Source organism: Candoia aspera, chromosome 2 (genome assembly GCF_035149785.1).
Source record: "Candoia aspera isolate rCanAsp1 chromosome 2, rCanAsp1.hap2, whole genome shotgun sequence".
NCBI classification, from domain to species: domain Eukaryota; kingdom Metazoa; phylum Chordata; class Lepidosauria; order Squamata; family Boidae; genus Candoia; species Candoia aspera.
The window spans coordinates 256,087,529-256,110,868 of NC_086154.1; the positions used below are offsets into that span (position 1 = coordinate 256,087,529).

The window sequence follows — 23,340 nt, forward strand, 5'->3', positions numbered from 1 at the left end:
TTTAACTCAGTAGTGGGTAAAGGTTGGTGGGATGGGTTCACTAAACCCAACATCTGAAATAACAAACCATAGTTACTCTGTTGATGAAACATGCTATGCCCTCCCCCACAACACAGTGTGGCTTGTGCCTGGTGCAGCAACATGACAAGACATGTTCCCCTGACTTTTGTCTTTTCTAAACCAACATTCACCCATTTTAGCTAAGCCCATTGCATTTATTAAAATAGTCTTTGACTCCTGTTTTTGAGCTTGTTTGTAAAACAAGGCCCTGAGTTCAGCTGTTCCCTTCCTCACAGAAAGTGAAAGCAAAGTTCCTTAGAATACAGGTGGTCCTCGACTTATGACCACAATTGGGACAGGAACTTCCGTTGCTAAGTGAGGCGATTAAGTGAGTCATGCCCAATTTTACCTTTTTTGCCACAGTCAATAAGCGAATCACCACAGTCGTTAAGCGAATCACGTGGTGGTTATGTGAATCCAGCTTCTCCCATTGACTTTGCTTGTCGGAAGCTGGCTGGGAAGGTTGTAAGTCTGAGAGCCGGTCGTAAGGCATTTTTCCAGTACTGTCGTGACTTGGAACGGTCACTGAACGAATGGCCGTGAGTCGAGGACTACCTGTATCAAAACCTCTCCCCGCTACAGCAGGCTCTGGCGGATCAGCTGCAGTCTCCCCTAGTTCGTTATGTGATTTCATTCCCATTCCAGCGGTCCGCTCATCAATTTATAAGGCAGGCTCCAGATTTCTTAGTGGTTCAGTTGCAGCCGACAGAAAGCAAGGAAAGGAAAACCACTGTTTGCACGGCAGGCACATGAGCAAAAATAGGGAATTCTTTCAGAAGAAGAAAGCAAAGTCTTTCCAAACAACCCACAGCAAGCTGGTGGGAAGAGCCGAGCATCCAAGTAGGGCGCTGACTGCCTCCGCATACCGTCACTACAGGTGGACAGCAGGGCTGGGTGCCAGATTCTTCTGGTTGAAAGGAAGGAGTGGGAGGGAGCCTTCCCAAACCGCTCCTAGAAGGGTTTAACTTTCCTCTAGCAAATGAGAAGGACAAGCTCCTGCATTCTGTTCCAAACGCTCGGGGAGAATGGCTTTTTTGCAGATGTCTTATTAAAACCAAGCAGCACGTTTTATGCTTGCCAGCACCGGAGGGAAGGAAAAAGAAGAATTAGCGAGGTAGGATGATCAGCCTCGTCTTCCTGGCTCTGCCGTTTTCCTGAAAGGGAGGCTGGCTTTATTATTTTCAGGGCTTCCAGTTTATTTAATCAGGCGGAAGAGTCCTGCCTTCTCCAGGCAGAGCTAACGTTGTTAATTACGGAAAAATAATGTTTCCAGCCTGCTTGGAGTGCCGCAGCTTGTTTTAGCTTGTTGTTTTCTTTTATAGTTTCTTAACCGTCCATGTGTTTTATTAATTGCTGTTTAAAGGAGACGCTTTCCTTGCCTTTTAAAAAAAAGCTAACCATTTGCTGGCCAAATCTTCCTGGAACATTGGCGTTTGGGATGAAAAACCTTCTCGCCACGTCTCACTTGTTGCACCAGTTTTGCCCAGCTGGATTGGCAATTTCATTTTTATCTGGCTGGGGAAGCGTGGCATTGAAATGTCATGTGTCGCTATCAGCTGATAGTTTGGGGCAGATTTGATTGTGGCACGCGCCAGCTGCTCTTAATAAGATCTAGGCTTCAGGTTTGGTTCAGCTCGGTTTTTTCCTGAGATGGGGGGAACGGATAGACCTGCTGGAGATTTTGCCTCCGCTGCAAATTTATGAATCAACAGTCATGGCGAGGAACGATGGGGGAAGTTTTCCTCAGAACACAATGCCCCTGCCAGTTTCAGCTTTAGTTTCACTGCTCCTAAACGCGATGGGTTCCCTGGTTCTTAAGACGTGTGTCATAATTTGCAGAAACTAGCTTATAACTAGGATGCTAGTTAGGACGAGGATAACCAGGATTTGGTGGCGTTCACTGTGCATCAGATCCTAAAGAAACAGTTGAGAGAGGGGGCCTTGATTTTTCACAGTGAATCCTCTGCTTGTTCATGCAGGAACCCCACTGAATTCAGTGGCAGTTGCTTCCGGGTTGACGCCTAAGGCACCTTCAGTCTGATGTTCTGAAAATGTGCAGCCAACATTCAGCAGAGCATTTCTGGCAAGAGGGGTATCGCTGTCTAATGGTGTATGAATTTAGAATGCTGAAATTATTGCTGTTACTCTTATTTTGTTGGTAGACACTTGGGAATCCCAAGGAGCACCTGTTTTATGATGATCGGCTAGCCAGCATGTTAATTTTTCCCTTATTTGTCATATTTATTTTTCATGCCACTCACTTCTTTTGTTCAAGGACCTTAGAGTGATGACCATGGGATTTTTTTTAGGCCATATAAAACTCAGCTGAAGACACTGCAAGTTATATGTAAACTTTGCTCAAAATTTCGGTGACATTTTGACTATGAAACAGCCTCTAAATTTCTCTTTAAACAAAATGCAAAAAATTATTTAGCAGCCTGAAGAAAATAGGGCTATTGAGGATATTTGTTACTTTTATCAGAACTCTCTATAGTTTTCCTTAAAATTCTCATCTTTCACGTAAGGAACATCCCAAGTTTTTTTCTTGACTGTTGTGTTTTGCAAAAATCAGTAGCAATTCCAGGTTATCCCCTCTGTCATGACAGACTAGTTCCCATCTTGGAAAGACAGAAATCTATAAAATAGAGTATTAATTATTTTCAAGGGCTATCGTTATTCATTATTCCTTTTTTTTTTTTTTTTAAGAGTTATAGGAGCAAAGAAATTAACTTATCCCCAAAAGCTTTTCATCCTGGGCAGAGTGTTCAATTTAAATGTCTAAAAAAGTGGGGGGGACTGTGTAACAGCATAAACAGCAATGTGTGTTTAATTTTTGATGGATTGGTGAAGGTGTAAAGTCTCCAGCAAAGTCTTATGGTCCAAAATGTAGATTGCCATATATACCTTCAAAACAGGTTTTCCATATTTGGATGTTTGAAAAAAGTGCTAAAAGTGTATCACTGTCCCTTAAAACATTTGTAAATATTTGGAAGTTTTATGTATGTTAGCAGAATCCGTTAAAATATTTAAGCACGGAAGCTGGTCATTCAATAGCTGAATAGCCACATGCATGCATGGGTGCCTGTATATACGTACATACACTTTGTCTTCTATTAGGAGTTGCTGAGAACTAGAGCAAATTGATAATTGGTGTAACACCAGTGTTTCTCAATCTTGGCCGCTTGAAGATGTGTAGACTTCAGCTCCCAGAATTAGGATGGATTAACTGTGAATTTTGGGCCTGAAATCTCCTGCTCTGAACTTAGTTGTCAGGCAGTTTGCAGGGCCCAGTGAAGCACTTGGAATATGGAGAGCACATTGTGGGAACTCATACAAGGTGACCGCCAACACCAGAAGGCAAACTGGTGCGGCTGCTTCCCCTTACCTTTCTCAACTTCCAGCTTACCATAGTGGTTTTCTGGGCAGGTGTCCCCTCCACTTAAATAAAGTACATGGCTTAGCCATCCACCATTTTGATTTTGAAGGAATGTCTCTTGCTGGCCCATGTGGGGCCCAAAGGAATTGCTACTGCTTATATGCTTTATTTTGCAGTACAGGTAGACTTACAACCACAATTGGGACTGGAACTTCCATCACTAAGTTAGGCAGTTGTTAAGTGAGTCACGCCCAGTTTTATGAGCTTTTTGCAGCAGTTGTTAAGTTAATCACCATGGTTGTTAAATGAACCATGTGGTCATTAAGCAAATCTGGCTTTCCCCATTGACTTTGTGACTTCCCATTGGCTGGGAAGGTCACAAATGGCAAACACTTGACCTTGGAACCCCAATTACCATAAATACATGCCAGTTGCCAAGCAGCTGAATTTGGATCATGTGACTGCAGGGATTCTGCAACATTCTTAAGTGCGAGAACTGGTCATAAGTCATTTTTTTCAGCACCATCGTAACTTCAAACAGTTGCTAAACAAATGGTTGTAAGTCAAGGACTACCTGTATACCAGCTTCCTATTTATTTATTTTTTAATTAATAGCTGCTTTTAAAGAAACTAAACTCAGGGTGGGGGGCTGCCTAGCACCAGTGAAGATGTCTTCAGGCGCATTAATGTCTATGGACCCCATTTTGCCTTGCCCTGCAATATGGGATCAAACCAAGGCAGTTTCCTTAGCTAATTCACATGTTCTCCAACCTGTTGATGCTATATAGGAATAATAATGCCAGTCTATCTTACTGTACTGTTGTAAGGAGTCAGTAAGATAATCCAGAAGAGCCCCTTAAATATTCAGAAATGCTTCTGAAGACTTCATCTTAAAATGCTCCATTTGTTCAAGCAATGGACTAGCTTTCTGAACATTGCCTTTGTTCCATTTCTTGCTCTGTGAAAGTCTTATTTAAGTCTCACTGTATGAAACTCTCACTTAATAAAAACCCACAGGGCTTCCCCCACTGCACCAAGGAGTAAGTTCTGTTGGCCTTGCAGCAGTTGATGAAGATGGCCGGAACCCACTCAGAGGTTGCTTCTGGCTCCAGCCCCTGGAGCTGGTTCACCCCATTCCGTCTTCTTGCAGTATCTCATCCCATTCTTGAACGTCAGGTTCATCTAGCCCCACACAACAAAACAGTTGAGCAAAATTGCTTGATTTGAAGAGTTTAGGGGGGATTCTGGGGTTTTGCCATAATGTTTTTTTGCAAGAAAGTGTATTCTTTTGTGGCAAACAATGTTTTATTATTGCTGATATAATAAAAATACGCAGTTTCTTCGTTTACTTCATTTTTGTTATGGCATAGACCAGGACCAATCTCAGTTACTGCTCGAAGCTTAGCAGATCCCTTGGAGAACTTTCTTTGCAGTAAAATGGTGCACTGGAATAATGATTAGCTACAGCTCAATGTTGTTGTTATTGTTGTTAGTTGCCGTCGAGTCGTTTATGACTCATGGCGACCCCACGTATAACAGAACGAAATGCTGTTCGGTCTTGTGCCACATGTCTGACTGTTCCAATGTTTGCATCCATTGTTGCTGTGACTGTATCAATCCATCAATCCATTGAAGGTCTTCCTCTTTTCCGCTGGCCCTCAACCTTACCAAACATGATGTCCTTTTCAAGCGATTGGTCTTTCCTGACGATGTGCCCAAAGTATGAGAGTCTAAGCCTAGTTATCTCCACCTCTAGGGAACATTCTGGTTGTATTTCTTCTAAAACTGATTTGTTTGTTCTTCTGGCAGTCCAGCTCAATGTATACCAGTCTTAATCACACATTCAAACTACACTTCCTTCTGGGATTGATTAATCCAGATTTATCTAGCTTCTTTTCTTGTAGTTGCTTTGATGTTCTTTTGCCTAGAATTCTCATTCTTAATTTTTTTATAGAAAAGCCAGAGAATATCATGCTGCCATAGTCTTATTTGGTTGTCCAACTTTTTTAGACTTCAGAAGTCAACTGCAACCCCAGCATGTCCTGTGCAAACTAGTATACTGTAATGCTATAGTGCAGTGTTTCTCAACCTTGGGAACTTTAAGATGTGTGGACTTCAACTCCCAGAAACACTGCTATAGTGGGTTTAATGAGATGCTGCATCTTTAATTAGAAGCTTCTTTCTAGAATCACGTGCCTCTGTAGCATCTTCCTAGTCATGGAGGCTGGTTTGGTCTATGAGAATTGTCTCTAAGTTAGTTTTCCACTTTAATTACTGTTTATCTAACATTAACTGTCTTTCTTTGCTTTTTAATTGTGAGGTAGCACTAAAAAGAACATGATTCAAAGGAAGACAGTAGTTAATGTCCCTGCCCCGCTAGGAAAGGATTGAAGTGATTAATTGGGCTATTCTGGAGCAAGTTTTCAGTAATGCTGGAGCCATGCTGAATACAAAGCAGTTAGCGGGAGACATTAGAAAGGGGGACAAAATTAATTAAAATTGCAGGAGAGCATTGTTGAGTGGGACCTACTTTTTATTATGACCAAAAGATTTTGGAAATGGGTATTGATGGTACAGAAGATAATATATATCTTAAGTGCTATTTGGAACACCATTTTAATTTCACTTGTGGAAAAGTAGTGCCTTCACAACATTAAATTGGAAGCTAATAATTATTTGTGAATGAGCCCTAAATAACAGTGGTAATGTTTTTGCTTTGGAATCCTATTCATTATTAAAAATTCTAAGTTGCTTTCAGTTTGTACATCAAATCCAATCTTTTAGAATTTTAATCTATATATAATATCCAATTTAATAGATACAGATAACTAATTTATATGAGTATAAAAGCAATTAAAATATAATGCTATAATAACTGCATGGCATATGATTTTAGATTAACACTGTTAGGATCCCATTAAATCAGTAGAAATTATCTCAATCCTTTAACACTGTATTACAATTTTAGTCTATTTATTAGTTACTGAATTACTACTTTGAGATCCAGTGAACTAAACATTTATATAAGGAATTAAATAAATGCCACTTCTGTTTATCTGAATTTTGAACTTGTTTGTTGTTTTGTTTTCTCTTGACTTCACATAGGAACGTTGGCTTTATCTACTCATAAAGATCAAGAATTTTAGATGACATTTTGACAAGTGCAGCTGGCAGTCATATGCAGATTTCCAAGCAGAAAAGAGCCCCAACAATTTCAGAATTCACTGTGGTACTTAGATGGAAATCCCAGTTGCAAAGTTTTTGCATTTTTTTTATATACCTATGAGTTGCATATGGGGAAAAACTAAAAAGGCTTGGAAATGACATAATCAGAAAACCTAAAGTAGGCTTTTAGGAGGGTTGGTGAAAAGGCTGCAGCATCAAATTGGCAGCATCAAAAACTGCCCTTCTTTTAAGGTTTCAAAAAGTTCTAAAAGAGGCAGGTGTTCAGCTCATTTTATTTATTCATTTAAAATGCTGCCTAGGCTACCTTTAGGAGTAGAAACAATCTCAAGCCAATTTAGAAAACTAAAATTATAGTAGATAAACAGAATAAAACTCATGAAATACCACCCCCCCGTGAATAAAGCCCCCCTCCATAATTCCATAAATCTAGGACCGTTGTAGAAAAGGACACCATGTTCCAGAAACCACAGCATTAGTTCTCTTTTCTCCCTGAAGGGGTAAACCAGTGCCTAGGCCACACTCAGGGCTGACGCTGTGGGTGTGGACTCAAGTGAAAATCCATGGCAATAAATAAATCCATTCATAAATAAACTCTCTGTGTTGGGAAGAAGACCTAGCAATTATTTTAAAACAAGGCCACTGAACTGCGTGTGTATGAGTTTTGAAGAAGTGTAAAACGTGTTAGGAGTTTTGTAGGAGGAAGTTGCTGTGTTATGGAGCGTTTCTCTGAGTGGGTGATCTATATATCTATATCTATATCTATATCTATCTTGTTCTCCAGCGCTAGTGATCTTCTCTGGAAGGTGCCGCCTATCAGCTTTGAGGTTCAATTTACCAAAATACCTCTAGAGTGAAGCATTTTGTGATGTAGGGAAAAACTGGCAGCCCCCATATTTAATGGCATGTTGGGGCCATTTTCCCCCAGAATGCCCCTTGCTGTGTTCACAACATAGCCTTATTCTGGAGGTATTTGGACGGACTAAACGTGGCAGACAGCAAAAACGAGGAGATGAGATGAGAGGACACAAGCTAGATCTACTCTCCAAATGCCATCATGCCTCTCCCTTGACCAGCAATGAATACAGCAGTGACTTGGAGCAAGAACATTTTCTCAGTGCTAATCAAAACCCAGATTTGTTTCTTCATGGGCCACTAAGCTTAGATTAGTTCAGTGTTCTTGAACCTGGGCACTGTCTGGATACAAGATCCTCAAGTCTCAGAACTGTAAGAAAGGCCATGGTTGCTGGGGGATTCTGGGAACTGAGGATGCCCAGGTTGAAGGAAGTTGAATTGGTTAGTGAGCCTAGATTGGGTTAATCTGTGGGTTCAGCTCTTGAGGCAAAAGACTGACTCCTGAGGTCAGTTCCAGCTGCGTATGCAAATTAGCTGATCACCCGTGAAGGTAAATGGTCTCCTCTTCCATTAACATGGAGAGACACACATTTCGGCACTGGAGAAGTGACGTGAATCCACTGAGCTGTGAACTGTCTAACAGAGGAAGCTTTTGCAGATGCTGGTGCTTGCTTTTGAGATATTCTGAGGAAACTATTAAGCGCCTGTCTCACATACTGTACATCTTTTAATGTCACTGCGTAATTTGGCATGATAATAGCATAGGATACTAAACCATTGTAGGCTGGTCAAACTGACCTTGGGCTATAGCCCAAACATGTCAAGCAGACTGAAACCATTAATGTACAGCTCTGTGGGTGTAATTATAGGGGGAAAGTGTCCCCTCCCAGATTTCAGAGTGGGTGTGGGGGTATAATTAGCTTCCTCCCCCTCCCACATCTTTTTAGCCCACAATCCTGGTAAATGCAACTGCTTTAAAATCTAGAAAGGAAGTGAAAGGGCCAGAAAAGCAAAGAGGTTCACCAGTCCTCCATATTCACTGACTTAAAAAAAAAGTTTATCTGTGGTTGCAGAACAATAAGTATGTCTCTTTTGCGCCAATGATGGTGCAGAATTATTGCTGCACAGATACCTTCTCCCACACATTTTTTCTATCAGTTCAGCTGGAGAATCTGCTTTAAGAGAGTCTCCCAAGGGAAAAAAACAAGAATTTGGTGCAATTCGCCCAGGTGGAATTTGGTATCCTTACTTCTATGTCCTAATGATGTGCCCCCAACCATCTGCAGCTTCCCCAGTTTCTTCTGTTCCCATTTTGAGGTGTTTATTGTACAAGTGTGTTCACACACTTCCCTTGGCCACATCATCCCTAGGTAAGAGTGAGAAAAGCCAACTCTACCTAGGATAATGTCGCTTTCTGTCATGATCGTCCACCCAACTTCTGTGCCCACAAATGTGATGGGGAATTTGGGAACACCTTTTGAACTCCACAATAAAGCTCTTCAGCACTTGGTAAGAGTGGTGGACTCCAGTGCTCACAAAGATGGCAGTGTCTGGCCAATCCTGGGCTCAGAAAAGTTAAGCGACAACTAACCCTGGATGGCACATCTCCATGAATCCTAGGGTGGTAGGCTAGACTGGAAAGTTGATGAAGGAAGAGCAAAGAACATTTGTATTGTTGCTATGAAAATGATATGAACACATCCATGAGGTTTTCAGGAGACAGGGTCAATTAAAAGAAGACTTTTCCTTAACTTCAGCTCAGAGGCAGGCAAGCATTGGTTGCAAGGGGGTCCCACTTTTCTCTGACTCTTTTGAAGGCAGCTGAGAGCCACAGTAAGCAAGATATGACAGGCAAAGTTGCACCTCTCAAGGTGAGTAGAGGTTTTTTGGAATTGGGGGTGCTGGGGACCTTTTTTTCCCCCATTTCCCCCCCCCCATTTTTCTTTCCACCCCATCAGAATATTGAAGGAAACGGTCTAAAGAGAGTTGGGACTCTTTGTCAGTAGCCAAAGTCTCCTAAACTGAATAGAATGAGTCCAAATTTGATGTGGTGGGAAAACCCTGCCAGTGAGCTTGAAAATGGGCCAGAACCAGGTTGCAGAGGAAAAAAATCCTGGAAAATTTTCCTATAGTGTATCTCTATGGGAGAGTCCACCAAGCAGCAGCTCAGAACGTTGCTGATTGCTCCATTCTGTTCCTCCTCTGTCCTACCCTACGAGTCACGTGACTCACCCTGTGGAGCACCTGGAACCCACCTGTGATTCCCAGGGCACACATCTGCACAAACATGCAGACCTCGATGCAACACTGGCAGAGCAGAAACCCCCCCATGCAGACCCCAGATGCAACACCTTATACAGAAGAAAATACACAACTCCTACAGTCGCTGTTGGAAAAGGGGTTGGAATGGAAGGAGTTCACCAAGCCATGCACATAGTTATGCTTTCCAACCCAACATAATGTTGGAAAGAAATTATGTAAAGAGGCTAGGAACCCTGTTTCAACAGCACAGCTTTCTGAAAACAGAATAGAAGGGGACCAAACTTGACGTTGGGGGAGAAGCTGGCAAAAGAAAGACTGAGGTTAAAAAATGGGCTGTGATCTGGCTAGGGGTTGCAGAGAAGAACATTCCAGGAAAGCAGTCCCCAATACTGCCTTAGGGGAGAGGCAGGTAGGCAGCGGTGGCTTGGAATGCTGCTGACTGCTCCATTCTAAGTCCAGTCCCCTCTTCTCCTGGCTGCTATTAAGAATTCCAGAAGGCTTGCTTGATATGAGTTTCCTGATTTTTTTTTTTAATGCATATCTTAAAAGTTGGGGGTGGGGTGTTCAGGTCGTTTGCCTCCAAAAGAAGGATGGGGAAACTCAGATTTCAATGGCATAATTTCAGGAACCTTGGGGTGGGGGGAGAAAAATGGTGGTTTAGAAGCCATGTGTTTCCCTATACCTTCTCCAAATGAACACCAATGAGTAGTAGGATACTTTTGTTTGGAGCAAACTCTTCGGGGATTTGGTTCTAGGAAATCTGAGGGCAGATTTCCTGAACCTGGACATCCACTAGATAGCTCCCAGGATTCTCAGCTATGGCCATGATGCCTAGGGAATGCTGGGAGTTGAAGTCCACATACCTTTAGGGGGAAGAAAAGCATTCTAAGATTGCTTGAAAGTCTGTTGGGGTTCCTCAGGAAGACCAATAGTGCAGAAAGGTTTTCCTGAAAAACATTTGGCTCAGTAGCATCACTGCTCTCCTTTTGCAGTGATACTGAATGGTGCCGGGGCACTATTGTCTTGATTATGCAACAGTACTGGTTGATTTAGCAATACAAGGTTGTCCCAGAATCCTCTGCAGTAGACGCTGAGACCTTTATAGAGACTTCCAAGGCTTATCCGGGTCAGTGAAAGATCTAGCAACTACTTTGGGTTCGTTTTAAGCTCAGGATTTGTGTGTGTGGCATAATGTATTATGAGCCAATCCATTTGGTTAATTTATGAGCCAGTGAATTGTGTGAACCCAGAAACATTTGACCTACATACAAAAAGGTCTCTAAACCTCTGGATGAAAATATTTTTAGTACCAGGCTTTTACTGAAATTATACGTAGGGAGAGTTCTGCAGTGTGGCATGTTCTCCTACTTACAAATTTGCCATACAAATACATGTTTCTGATCTTGATGAAACACCCACACAGCAAAGCAGAGGTGGAGATAGAGCATCCAGAAGACTTCTTAAAGAATGACCTGCTTCAGCAAAGTCTTGGAGAACAGTCTGCTTCCCAAGCCAGATTCCTTCTCCCTGGTTTCAGCTCTTTAAGGAAATGAAAGTCTTAAAGATACAGTCTTCCAATTCAAGCCTTGCATAAGGATTGAAACATATGAGAATTAAATAAGGGGTTGAAGAGATTTCTGGAAGAGTTAAGAGGGAGGGGAGACAATAGGGTTGTTAATACCTGTTGAAGAGAAGGTTGGAAGTCATTGTATTTCATAATTAATTTTCCTTCCTTCCTTATCTTTTTCTTTAGACTTGCTTTTTACTTTGTGTAAAATCCTCAATAAATATAAATAAATGAAAAGGCTTGCGTTCCTCCTCCTTTCAAACAGATTCTGCCAGCACAATAAATGTGAGTTGTTGCCAGGTGTTTGACAGGTCCTTGACTGGCTGGAGATACACTAAAGGTGCAGTCTCAGATACATCCCACTGTATGAATTCCTGGGCTGGGGGTCCCTCATCTGTCAAGTTCAAGCATCATGCCAGATCTCATCAAGGTGGTTTCCAAAACCTTTGTCTCAGCTGCTGCTGATTGATGGATTTGGCTAAGCCTGACTCGGTTTGATCCTGGGCCGGGCATTCTTTGACATTTCCATTAATGACTTGGATGAAGTGATGAAACAAATGATCATCACATTTGCAGGTAACACAACACTAGGTGGAATGCTCTAGGAGGCAGAAAACAAATTCAAAATTATCTGGATAGGATAGAGAAATGGGCTAAAAATAAGAGTGAAATTAACAGAAACTAATGCAAAGTTCTTCACAGGAAAAAAAAATCTTCATGTATAGGACGGAGGATACCAAATTGTAGTTGATCACACGCTTGAATGTGAGTGAGGTACGACCCAGGTGCTAAAAAGACAATTGCAACTTTAAGTATAAAACCTTGATTTATTGGATTTTGGGTAAATGGACAAAATTTGCACTGGGACTTCATCTCTGAAATAATGGGAAGTCCATTGTTTCTGACGTCTTTCTCAACAATTGACAAATTAACATATGTTGCTTCATTGGTGTAATGATGTAATTGATGACTTTATGCCATTTATGTCAATTTACATCACTCTCAAATAGCATAAACATTTACAGTTCACCTTTCTTCCCCCAAATGGTCCATTAAATCTAAATTTTACCAAATTTTTAAATTAGTATAATTTCCAAATCATGGGCAGTAATAATTCCATTCAATTTTATGTGGATCATATAGGGTCAATTGAGAATAAAGTGAACTATTACTGTGTCCACCTCTGGACATCAGATTTTAAGAAAGATTCAGGGAAGCTAGAAGCAGGTGCAGAGAATGGGAGTGAAGTAGTAGAGGGCAGGAGAATTAGTCTTAGGAGAAGAGACAAATGGAATGGGATGTATGTAGACCTACAAAGAAGTGGAGGGAGACCACAACATTCTCCAAATGCCTAAAAGCAGGTCCCGCCACATGGCAAAGACTTGTCCTCTTTTGTCCCAGAAGTGCAGGATAAACAATGTAGTTTTAAGTGGAGGAATGCAGATTCCAGTGGAAATGTAGAGGAATCTTCACGTAGTGGAACCAATTGCCAAGAGACTTGGTGGGTTCAGGTGGAGGCTAGACAGCCACCTATACCTGATGCTTTAATTAGGATTCCTGCAAAGACCAGGCAGTTGGACTTCATGGCCTGGAGGGCACCTTCCAATTCTGTGATTTTGTGCCTAGAAGGCAGTAGGAAAGTGCAGCTGCAGAATCTATTCTTGAGCAGATTTCAAGAACAGTCATGCAGAGTAGAGAATCTCATGTTTTATAAATTTGTTCTTGCAATTTTACCAACTGGTTGTTTAAGTGCTCTTTTGGGACCCGTACATTTCCTCTATGGAGGAAATTTGGCTTTTTCTATGGGGTGGCTTTGGTGATGTGAAACTGGATATCTTTCTTTCCTTATTCTCCTCCCCAGCATTGTATGGGTCTATAGGGGGCAGCCCTTAGCCTACCTTGTCTAGGCTTGGAAGTAAAGCAGGGTCAGGCCTGATCATTATTTGGATGGGAGACCTCCAGAGAATGCCAGACCTGTAGACAAGAAGGTGGCAATGCCATGCCACTTCTATACTGTTTCCAAAAAATTGCATGGTGGATCAGTGTGGCCATCAAGAGTCAAGCTTGACTCAAAGGTATCTTTACCTTGACTTCATTCAAGTACATTTGTACTTCCTCAGTGGAACACAGGAGCGGCTTGTGCAATACGTTCTTTGGTGTCTTCCCTCTTACAGTGAAGGATTTACTTGGTCTGAGCTGGTTGTAACACCCAAAAGCAACTGAGAAATGCCATTTTAACTTCTCAGAGTGCCAGAGAACAGAGCACCCACCATAATGTCACTCAAGGTCACTGTTGCAAATTAAAATGGAGGTTTGTATCTGCTGGGCTGTGGCATGCTGGAAGAATAAGGCTCTTGGCAGACAAGCTGATAGCAGTCCTGTCGTACAGCCTGGACTGACTACGTAGAAAGATGACTTTCCAGAAACTAAACCACATTTTTCTTGTGCAGATTTTTTTAAAGCTCTTTCTTTCTTTACAGTATTTTATATTAGTCTGCTGTATTTTATTGGAATTCAGTCATTAACTACATTTAGTTCATTACATACATACAGAGCAGCCCCTTCTTCCGTTTTCCTCACAGTCACTCGGTGGAGTAAGTTGGGCTAAGAGACAGTGATCCAGTGAGCTTCCACATTGCAGGTGGACTTGAACCCTGATCTCCTTAGCCCTAGTCCAACACCTTAGCCCAGTGTTTCTCAACCTTGGTAACTTTCAGATGTGTGGACTTCAACTCCCAGAATTCCCCAGCCAGCATAGCTGGCTGGGGAATTCTGGGAGTTGAAGTCCACACATTTGAAAGTTGCCAAGGTTGAGAAACACTGCCTTAGCCACTTCACTGAATTGGTTCTCAGCACTGCAAGCCCCAAGACAATACGGTGGTTACTGTTAACATTCTACAGCTGTAGTTCCATAGAAAAATCAAGGAACTACCTACAAATTTGCATTAGCCTAATTTATCCTTAAACCAGTTGGCTGTGTGGAATCATAAAGAGGTTCTAAGACTTCTGAGGCCCTTCTCAAAAGCCTTCTGTGCTTTTCATCAAGCCTGTCCTGAAACTTAGTTGACTCCAGGTGTGGTCTGGATATGAAGGGCTATGTTTAGTAAAGAAAGAATGTAAGTAAGCAAGGACATTGTGACATCAACCATCACTCGGTGCCTTTTCTTCTTTTCTTTTCTTTTCTTTCCTTTTGCTTTGTTTTTGTTTTTAAAGGGCTATAAATACAGGTTTGGACAGAGGTAGGGGATACTTTTAGTCCACTGGGAACATTTGGAATATGAAAACCATGTCTCTAGGTGCCCTTTCATTCCACCCCGATGTATTCCACTAGCTCTGATTTGGAGTTTTGGGTGAAATTTACAGCAAACTTTCATTTTGACAGTGATTTGATTGATTTACCTTTTCATGTCAAATCTACAAATTAAGTCAGGGACTTTTGAAATGGTTTGGCTATTTGATAGACTTTTTGCCTATGCGTAGACACATACATTCATCAAACCAAGTCAAATCTTCAAGCTGATTTGATTGCGCAAGCTTCAGTTGGATTTTTTTGCATCACATTTTCTCATCAAATGATCCTGTAGCTGAATTGATTAGAGGCATTAAATCAGATGCCTTTTTGCACCTATGTACACACTTGTATTGACTCAGATTGTTGAATTGATTGAATCAGTGAATCAAAACGACTTCACCTTTTGAATCCAATTCCAAATCTGAATTGAACTGAATTGGCAGTTTGAACTGAATGATGCATTTTTAACTGGATGGTAGAGGATGAGGGTGAGGATGGTGCTGATTTCTCCCTTAGGTATGAAAGCTGGCTGGGTCACTTTGGGCAGCAGAGAAGGCCCTGCTTTTATTTTTCAGAGGCCAATCTCATTAAGTCTACCTCTGCGCTGGAATCCAGAGTAGGGTGTTGACAGAAGGTGCATCAAGTAGCTTTTTGAAAGGAGGGAATGTTCTGTGTAAGGCAAAATGCGTCACCTCACGCAAACTTCCTTGTTTCTGTAAATGGCGGTTGATCAAATGTGATGGGAGAAATTTGGTCTTGGAGCAATGAAGTCATGTCATCTTGTCTTAAATGCAAAAAAAAAAAAAATGAACATAAGGAGATAGCAACTCCCTTTCTCTAACTTCACCAGTAGTATTTAAAGAAATGACATGATGATGTGATATGTAATATATGTATGTTTGAGAGAAGAGAAAAATGTTGGTGATTGTACTAAGTGGTGGCCACGTGGCTGATAATGATGTGCAGTTCAACCTTCTCCAACCCCTCTGATACAGGGCCCTTTCAGACACATTGGTGTCCCTGCAGTAGAAGACCCCTGTTTTCTGGTATTGGTGTCTGTGGATTTGGGGAACTGTCATCAAACACTTCTAGAGGGCCTCCAGGTCAGAGAAGAGTTGGAATTGTCTTTCCCACAATTGCAGGGTCCTTTGGATTATGGAACCATGCGGCCACCTTTGACTGGAGTGAATGCGGACGCTTAAACAAACCACCGGTGTCCTTTTTCAACCCTGTACTGAATACATCTATAGACACTTGCAGTTTGCATGGGCACGCCAACTCCTGTTGCCGATCGTTTTTAAACCAGGCTCATCTGAGGCCACTGGATCAGATTGCACTCAGTTTTCCGCCCAGGGGTACCAGCAAGGAGTTTTGCTCTCCTCTTTCTAAATATAAAGATTAGCACAGAGGATAAGGCTGAGCCCCATGTGGCGGGTCTGTTCTGTGTTTATGGTAATTACACAGGTGTATAATTGTCTAGAAATGTTTTGTTTGCCGTGTTCCTTTTCAGCTACACGACTTTACAGGTTTGGTCAGTCCGATAGCTGCATAGTTTATTTTCTTTTGGCTGAGAGCCCTGGAAGATGAATAGAGGGAGGTGATCAGAGACTGGGGTGGAATTTTTCCCCCCCTTTCTTTTTTGCCAAGAGCCAATGGGAGAGTCTTGGCACATTATTCAGAGCATTTTCACTTCCATTCTCCTTTCTTCTTGATTGCCTGCCTTCTTGAACAGAGTACCAAAGCTGCCTACACAGAGTATCTAAAAATCTAAAAAAAGGGGGGTTATATGAACATGGATTTTTTTTTTAATAGGAGAAAATGGAAATTATTTATTTAACTTATTGCTCCAGGTTTGGCTGAAGTCTAGCCAGCATTGGTACTTGGTGGCGTGAACTTTTCCTGACAAGAACCTCTTTGATGAGGCACATGAATAGAAAAATAAAGTCTCTGTCTTTAATAGGCACACACACACTCACACTCACTCACACACACCCCAACACACGTGGGTGAGTGTATTAGATAAGGATGAGCAAACATATTCTAAAAGCAGTGATACTGTATATAAGTTTAATTTTTTAAAAAATGTTAAAAATGAACACCTTGTTAGTACAATGCATTGATCAGGCACTGGTGATTAAAAAACCCCACAGGTTAAAAAGAAAGTAAATTAGGGAGCATGTGTAAATACTTTTGCAAACTTAAGGAGAGATGCAGTCTCTCCCCTCCAAGCAATACTGTTCCATTCAGTATTTCTGCCAGGAAGATATTCATATAAATAACCTGGTTGAAAGAAATGAAATTCATTCATAAGAGGCCAACTTATCTATAGTGGGTGCTTCTTCTGTACCACCTGTGATTTTTTTTCCTCTGGTGACTTCACCATGATGTCATGCCTTAAAGTTGGCAGATTACTCCAGTTTAGCTGGCTCTCATTACAGTACATTACCTGCTCAAGCTTTATATTTGTCAATAAGCACAATAAGTGTTACAGAAATGCCAGAAATGTCTGGCCCCTTTCTCCCTTGCGGAAAGGGAACACGTCTCAACCTTCCACTCTGCATTACTGCAGCATTTGCCCAACCAGATGTTCTCCAGATATGTCAGAATGCACTCCCCACCCCACCCCTCCAATTCTTGATTTCAGGGGCCAGGTGAAGAGCACCGTCTCTCATACCACTTTGCTGATCGAGACCTAGATCTCAGAATCACTTGCGGTGTGTGAGTATCCTGGATTGCAAATGGTCTATTTCAAGGTTCCATATGCAAGACAGGAGGAGATTTCAGCCTGCTTCACATGGCAAGCAAGGAGTTCATTGTTCATAGGCAGAGAGTTGTGGATTCAAGATAGCACTGAGTCAGCATCCTTGGAACACAAATGTATATTATTCCTGATCTTAATTGGGGACATTGCTGGAAAGTAGTGTGGGAGAATAGTCCCTCTCAGTCTAGGGTGGCAAAAAAATCAGGAGGAGTCTGAGAGCATCTTTTCCAACTAACAAAAGCGTATGGATGTTGCTTTCAGGACTACCCATTTGAAACATTGAGGTGGAAGCTGGAGCCCTACAGGTGAGCCAAAGCGTGCATGGGAGAAATGAGGCCCATCCTGTTGGGGGAATGAGGCCATGTTCTTTGTTCCAGCTTGGTGGTGTTTGTGCATTTGCACTGAGCATCTGTAAAACGGTACTGATATATTCAAATCCAAGCAGGATGTCAGGCTGTTTGCCAGATGCCAGCACAAACAGGGACAATGTGTCTGCGGAATAAGGCCAGAAGAGTGGTGGCTGCGACGGTGCAATTGAAGCGCTGCGTGTTTTTCATATGCATCACATGCACAATGAGCATAAAAATGGGTGGAGCTTCAGTCATGCCACTGGAGGTGCCCCTTTTACTTTTTGGACCATATTCTGCAGACATCCCTGAATAGGAATATACCAATGGTGGAAATCTGATCCACTTTGCCACCTACATTGGAGGAAGGATTTCCTATGCCACAGTCAAAGCTGGAGAAAATTTTGTTGGCTTATTCAGAGGTGGAGGGAAGGCTGTACGTAGAATAAAACTTCAAAATTTACCCTGCACTGCGGTTGTGGGGCTGCGTGCCACACTGCAAGGCAGGGTGCAGGTGGCCAAAAGGGCAGAGATGCGGGGGAGATAGGCAAGTGAGGGAGAGTTAGAGGCAGTTCCTTATCTTACTGAGACTTGGGGCTGGGAGGGACCAAGCCCGGAATGACTTGGATTGGGGTGGGTCCTTGGCTAACGACCAGTAAAATTCACTTAATGAGGGCAACAGGGATTGCCGTTGCTAAGCAATGCGGTCATGTGGCGTCTCGCTTTACGACTGCATCGCTTAGTGATATAAGTTCCAGTCCCAACTGTGGTTGTAAGTCAACAGATACTTCTGTTGTATCTAGTCATGTGGCCACTGGCCATGCTCGCTGCGGGATGTATAGAAATGTAGTTCAACATAGCCCGAGGGCACCAGGATGGAAAAGTGGTTTGTTCATCACCCTTTAGATGTCCTTTTAAATGTCTAGGCCAGTGTTTCCCAACCTTGGCCATTTCAAAATGTGTGGACCTTGCTGGCTGGGAAATTCTGGGAGTTAAAGTCCATACATCTTAAAATGGCCAAGGTTGGGAAACACTTCCTTCAAGAGTAGAATTTTTAAATTCATTTTTGGAGCTATCCTTGTGGGAGAAAACTCCCTCCAGATAATTATGAGAATAATTTTCTCTTACAGTTGAATTTATGCAGATGTTTTTAAAGCCTACCCTATGGCACAGCATAAAAATAAATCTGATGCTTTGACCTGTTGCATGCAATTGCTTTACAGTCTTTAATTATGGTAAAAGTTTTTAATGCTTTTTTTGAAAGAGCATAAGTTGAATTGACAGGTACATGAGTCTATCGTTTGCCTTATATCGCTCTGGTTAGGAAGAAAAACGCACTGAACAATAGGTGTCTGCATCTTTTGAAAGTCACACAAAAGCCCCTTGCTGTACTTTAACATATATGTAGAGAGAGAGAGAGAGAGAGAGAATGATATACAAATATACATTACATTCACACGTATACATATCCCTCTGCTTTGCTGGATAATTGACCTCACAGCCCTTCAAAAGGCAAAGGCTGTGGATGAGAAAATGCATGATTCTTTTCCTTCTTGGCAATTTGTCCTTTTCTAACATCTCCACTCCTACCCGTAACAACAAAATCATTCATGCGTTCGTCCCTGATCAGAAGGATTTTCATCGCTCGTATATTTTTAAGAAACACCTGCCTTGCAAAGAAGAGGAACAGTACTTAAAATCTATACATCACAACAGGTATTTCTTAGGTGGTGGGAGATGGGATAGCTCATCTGAGGACTGTTTATAAGAGTTTCATTTTTAAGAGTTTCTGCTCTTGATGGAACCAACAAAGATGTTGACCCACAAGCAGTTGCCGTAAACAGAGTTAATCTGCACTTGCCAAACATCCTCGGCACTTGTTGATGAGGGGCCTTGTCAAAACAACTTGCAGCTTCACAACTTAGCAGGAAAAAACAGAAAAAAACACACAAACGGGATATGAATTCATTAGCGCCCTTCCACTTGATTGATTGATTTAATTTTTATCCTGCCTTTATTCCTCAGCAAACGGTAGAAACAGCAAATGGCCCGGATCGGGCCATGTGCTAAGGCAAAATCTGGGTTCCCACCACATGTCAGACCTGGCTAAAAAGGATTGGAGCCCTCTGTAATTCTCTTTTCTTAATCTGGGCTTAGGGTAAACCATGTTGTGGGCGCCTAACCGTTGAATTGTGAGTTTGCAGGTTAGCCTTGGTTAACATATTGGACAGTGCGTAAGAAGAGCCAAGCATCTGGCGAATCTGAGCAACTTGATCAGCAGAGATCCCAATAGCTAACCCTCTACTCCTGTCTTGTAACCCAGTGTTATGGGGGTGGGGGTTGCTGTCGTTTTTGCAGCTCAGGTCTGGTGGTCCTAGCTTAGCCTGCTTGTGAGCCCAGCCAACGACGCCTTGTTGCCATTCTACATTTGATGTAGAGCAGCTAGATTAGATAATAGTTTTGTCCCCTGGGCTGTTAGACTCTTGAACTCTTAATATCCCCTTCTCACTCCATGGGTACACATGCTGTGTGTAGGATTGATATTTATTAGGGATCAAGATTAGAGGAGGGGAATGGGTAAAGAATGTATATACATATTATAGTAATTAGGGTATTTTCATTTTATTGCTGAGCCAATTGTAACAAAATTTCATTTTAATGTACACTTTGGTGTATGACAATAAAAGTTATTCCATTCCATTCCATTCTTCATTGAATTACACTTAAGCAAATGCTGGCTTAGTTCAATGCTGTGCATCCACCCTAAGCTAACAAATGACACCATGTCTTTGTCCCCCACCCCCAAATACAAACCCGCCAACCTTCCCATAAAAGCCATCTTCCCCACCCCAGCATCCACACACAGTGACACTGGGTATCTTGCAGGTCACCTCTTGAGTTTTCCAGGTAGAATTTCGGGACTCCGATTCTAACACATTTGAGCTTGAAGAAGCCAAGTTCCGATTCTTCCCCCTGTCTTTGCAGGACATGTTCAGTTTGGGGGCAGAGTTGCGGCAAGGGGCTGCCCCATTTCTCCTGCCTTGGGCCAGAGCCCTGCCTCTCCCCTCTGCCTTCTGCTTGCCAGAGGAAAACCCTAGGCCCCATAGCTGATGATCCTGCACCTGGAATGAATACTAAATCTATGGCTGGGATAGAAAAACTCTTTACTCTGATTAATTGGTGCCTGATGATGGCTCTTATCCTGGTTTCAGAGTAATTGTTTTTCGCGTCTGCGGTCTGCTCTCCTTACATTTCACTGCATATTTATTAGGTTCTCTGCCGAGGCTATCTCCGGCTGCATTAAACCAATTTAGCTTTGAAACGCCTGACCTTCGATCTGCTAGCTGCATCCTTTCTAAACCGGCAGCCACCCCAGGCCTGCGGAGGATTCTTGTTCTGCTGAATCCTGCTTGGGTTGGCAAAGAAATCAATTATTTCTCCTTAATCACTGAAAGTCATTTCTGTGCCAATAGACTGTGCTATTAGTCTGCCATCCTCTTTTCCTGGCAACCTGCCGATCTAAAAATATTAATGCAGAGATGCTGGAGCCATGTCAAGCCTGCCTGCTCCGAAAGCAGCTTAGCCAGTGGCGGGGGGCGGTTTATGAGATGCTGGATCATTCTTGGAGAAAGAGGGCATTCCCCAAATGGAGATTTATGACCTTTGGGCTGCCGAACCACCATCAAGGAGATTTGACTGGGTTAGGCGTGTGGAAGGAAGAGACCCAGGTGGCCAACCATTGTTCCTGGCTTAGTTTTTGTGGAATCAAGTCAGTTGTAGCTTTAGTTACAGCGGTTTGCTTCATCCCTTCCATGAATAAATCTGTGATTCCCTCTCTCTCCTAGGTAGTTTCATTCTCCAGTTTTGACCTTAAGATCACCCTTGGTTGTTTTTGAGAACATGTTCCACCTTCCAGCCCTTGACCTATTCCTGTAGACACTTACGTGTTCATCCTCCCAAGTATTCTTCTGCCTATAGCCCAGGTGAGGCACAAACAGGGTCCTTTCCCCTGGCGGTTTTCAATACTTGCTTGAGATAGGAATACAGTGTTGATCCTCACTTAAGAACCGTTTCTCTAGCGATGGTTCAGACTTACGATGGTGCTGGGAAAATTTACTTACAACCAGTCCTCACACTTAAGACTATTGCAGTGTCCACAAGGTCACGTGATCACGATTTGGGCACTTGGCAACTGGTGTCACAACATCCTGTGGTGACATGATCACCATTTTTGACCTTCCTGTCCAGCTTCTGGCAAGCAACATCAGTGGGGAACTGCATGATTCACTTAACAACCATGTGGTTTGCTCAATGCCCATGGTGATTCACTTAATGACTGCCGCAAAAAAGGTCATAAAATTGGGTTGGATTCGCTTAATGACTGCTTTGCTTAGCAACCAAAATTCTGGTCCCAATTGTGGTAGTTAAGCAAGGACTACCTGTATATATTACTCAGCTGTATGGTCTCCATTCCCAAAGGCCAAGCCTTAGGATGGGACCATTGTTTGCTTCGGAATGCAGAATGATGCAGGAGACTCCTTACTGGTGATTTTGTGCACAAGAAATCCCTAAAATGTTTCAGAGCTTGTTGACCCTCCAACCTAGATAGCATTATTTCATCCAAACTATACCTCTTCAGATTGCAAGTGGGAATCCTATAATTAAAACTTCTCTACAGATAAGGAAAAAAACCACCCAGAGTCCCCCAATGGGAGGAGATGGGTGGAGACAAATTGGATGGATGGATGGATGGATAATTAATTAATTAATAAAGTAACAATCCTCGCATATAGAAAACTAGCATCTCAGACAGAAGGGTTCCAACTTGACCATCTTTTTGATAGCCTACGATTTAATAGCAAAACATTCAACTGTGTGTTTATAGCTGCCATCCACAGTGGTACACAGTACAATCCACATATGGATTCCCCATCTCAGCAATAGCTAAATCTTAGCTGAATGAGTAAACTCTTCCCATAGAAAGGTACTCTCCTTAAGTCAATATTGGGAAATGCTGTTTTTCTTATGTCAAAGTGCGATGATTCATATTTATTGCCGTGATGTCACCTTCATACACCTTAGATTATCATGCAAAAGGAAACTAGCCTTTACTGTGAAAACAGGTTTATACCTGAGTACCTAATTCTAATACCTTATCAATTTCAGTTGCCTCCACCTGGTTTTTAGATTCACGCCTCCATATATCCAGTTCCGGAGTGAAGGTGTTATTGATAAATAATCACGTTTAATCAAATTGCACGTATTTATTTGAACTGTTATTCAACCACTTGGATACTCAGTGAGGAATATTGCTTGATGTAAGATTAGAAAAGCTAAGCAAATTCATTAAAACACCTTTCTGGGGGGGAAAATGTGGTTCCCTTCAGGTAGAAACTGTTTCAATAAAGGAATTGCCTTAAAAGCCAAACCATTCCTGGAATAGAAAGGCTTGATGGGCCAACAGACGAATGAGGAAGAGGGAATCAATCTGAACTCTGCAAGAAATTTCAGAGTGACGGCCAAGAAGGCCCTGTCTTGCATTCTTGCCAGATCTGCCCCCGATGATGATAGGAAAGAGAGAAATCCTTCAGACAAGCTTAGGGAGGAGAATTTGATCTCTCAAATGTGCCCCCAAAG

The 23,340-nt window shown here is 42.2% G+C and overlaps 1 protein-coding gene across 1 annotated transcript in view; it reads left to right on the forward strand.

Annotated features, from left to right (window-relative positions):
• Positions 1-1,046: 1,046 nt before the first annotated feature.
• ZBTB7C (zinc finger and BTB domain containing 7C) overlaps positions 1,047-23,340 on the forward strand; it is an 88,879-nt gene continuing 66,585 nt past the window's right edge. The window contains exon 1 of the mRNA XM_063295855.1: positions 1,047-1,174. Coding sequence (XP_063151925.1) covers positions 1,131-1,174 — 44 coding nt within the window. The 5' untranslated portion in view covers positions 1,047-1,130. The remainder of the gene's footprint in view (positions 1,175-23,340) is intronic.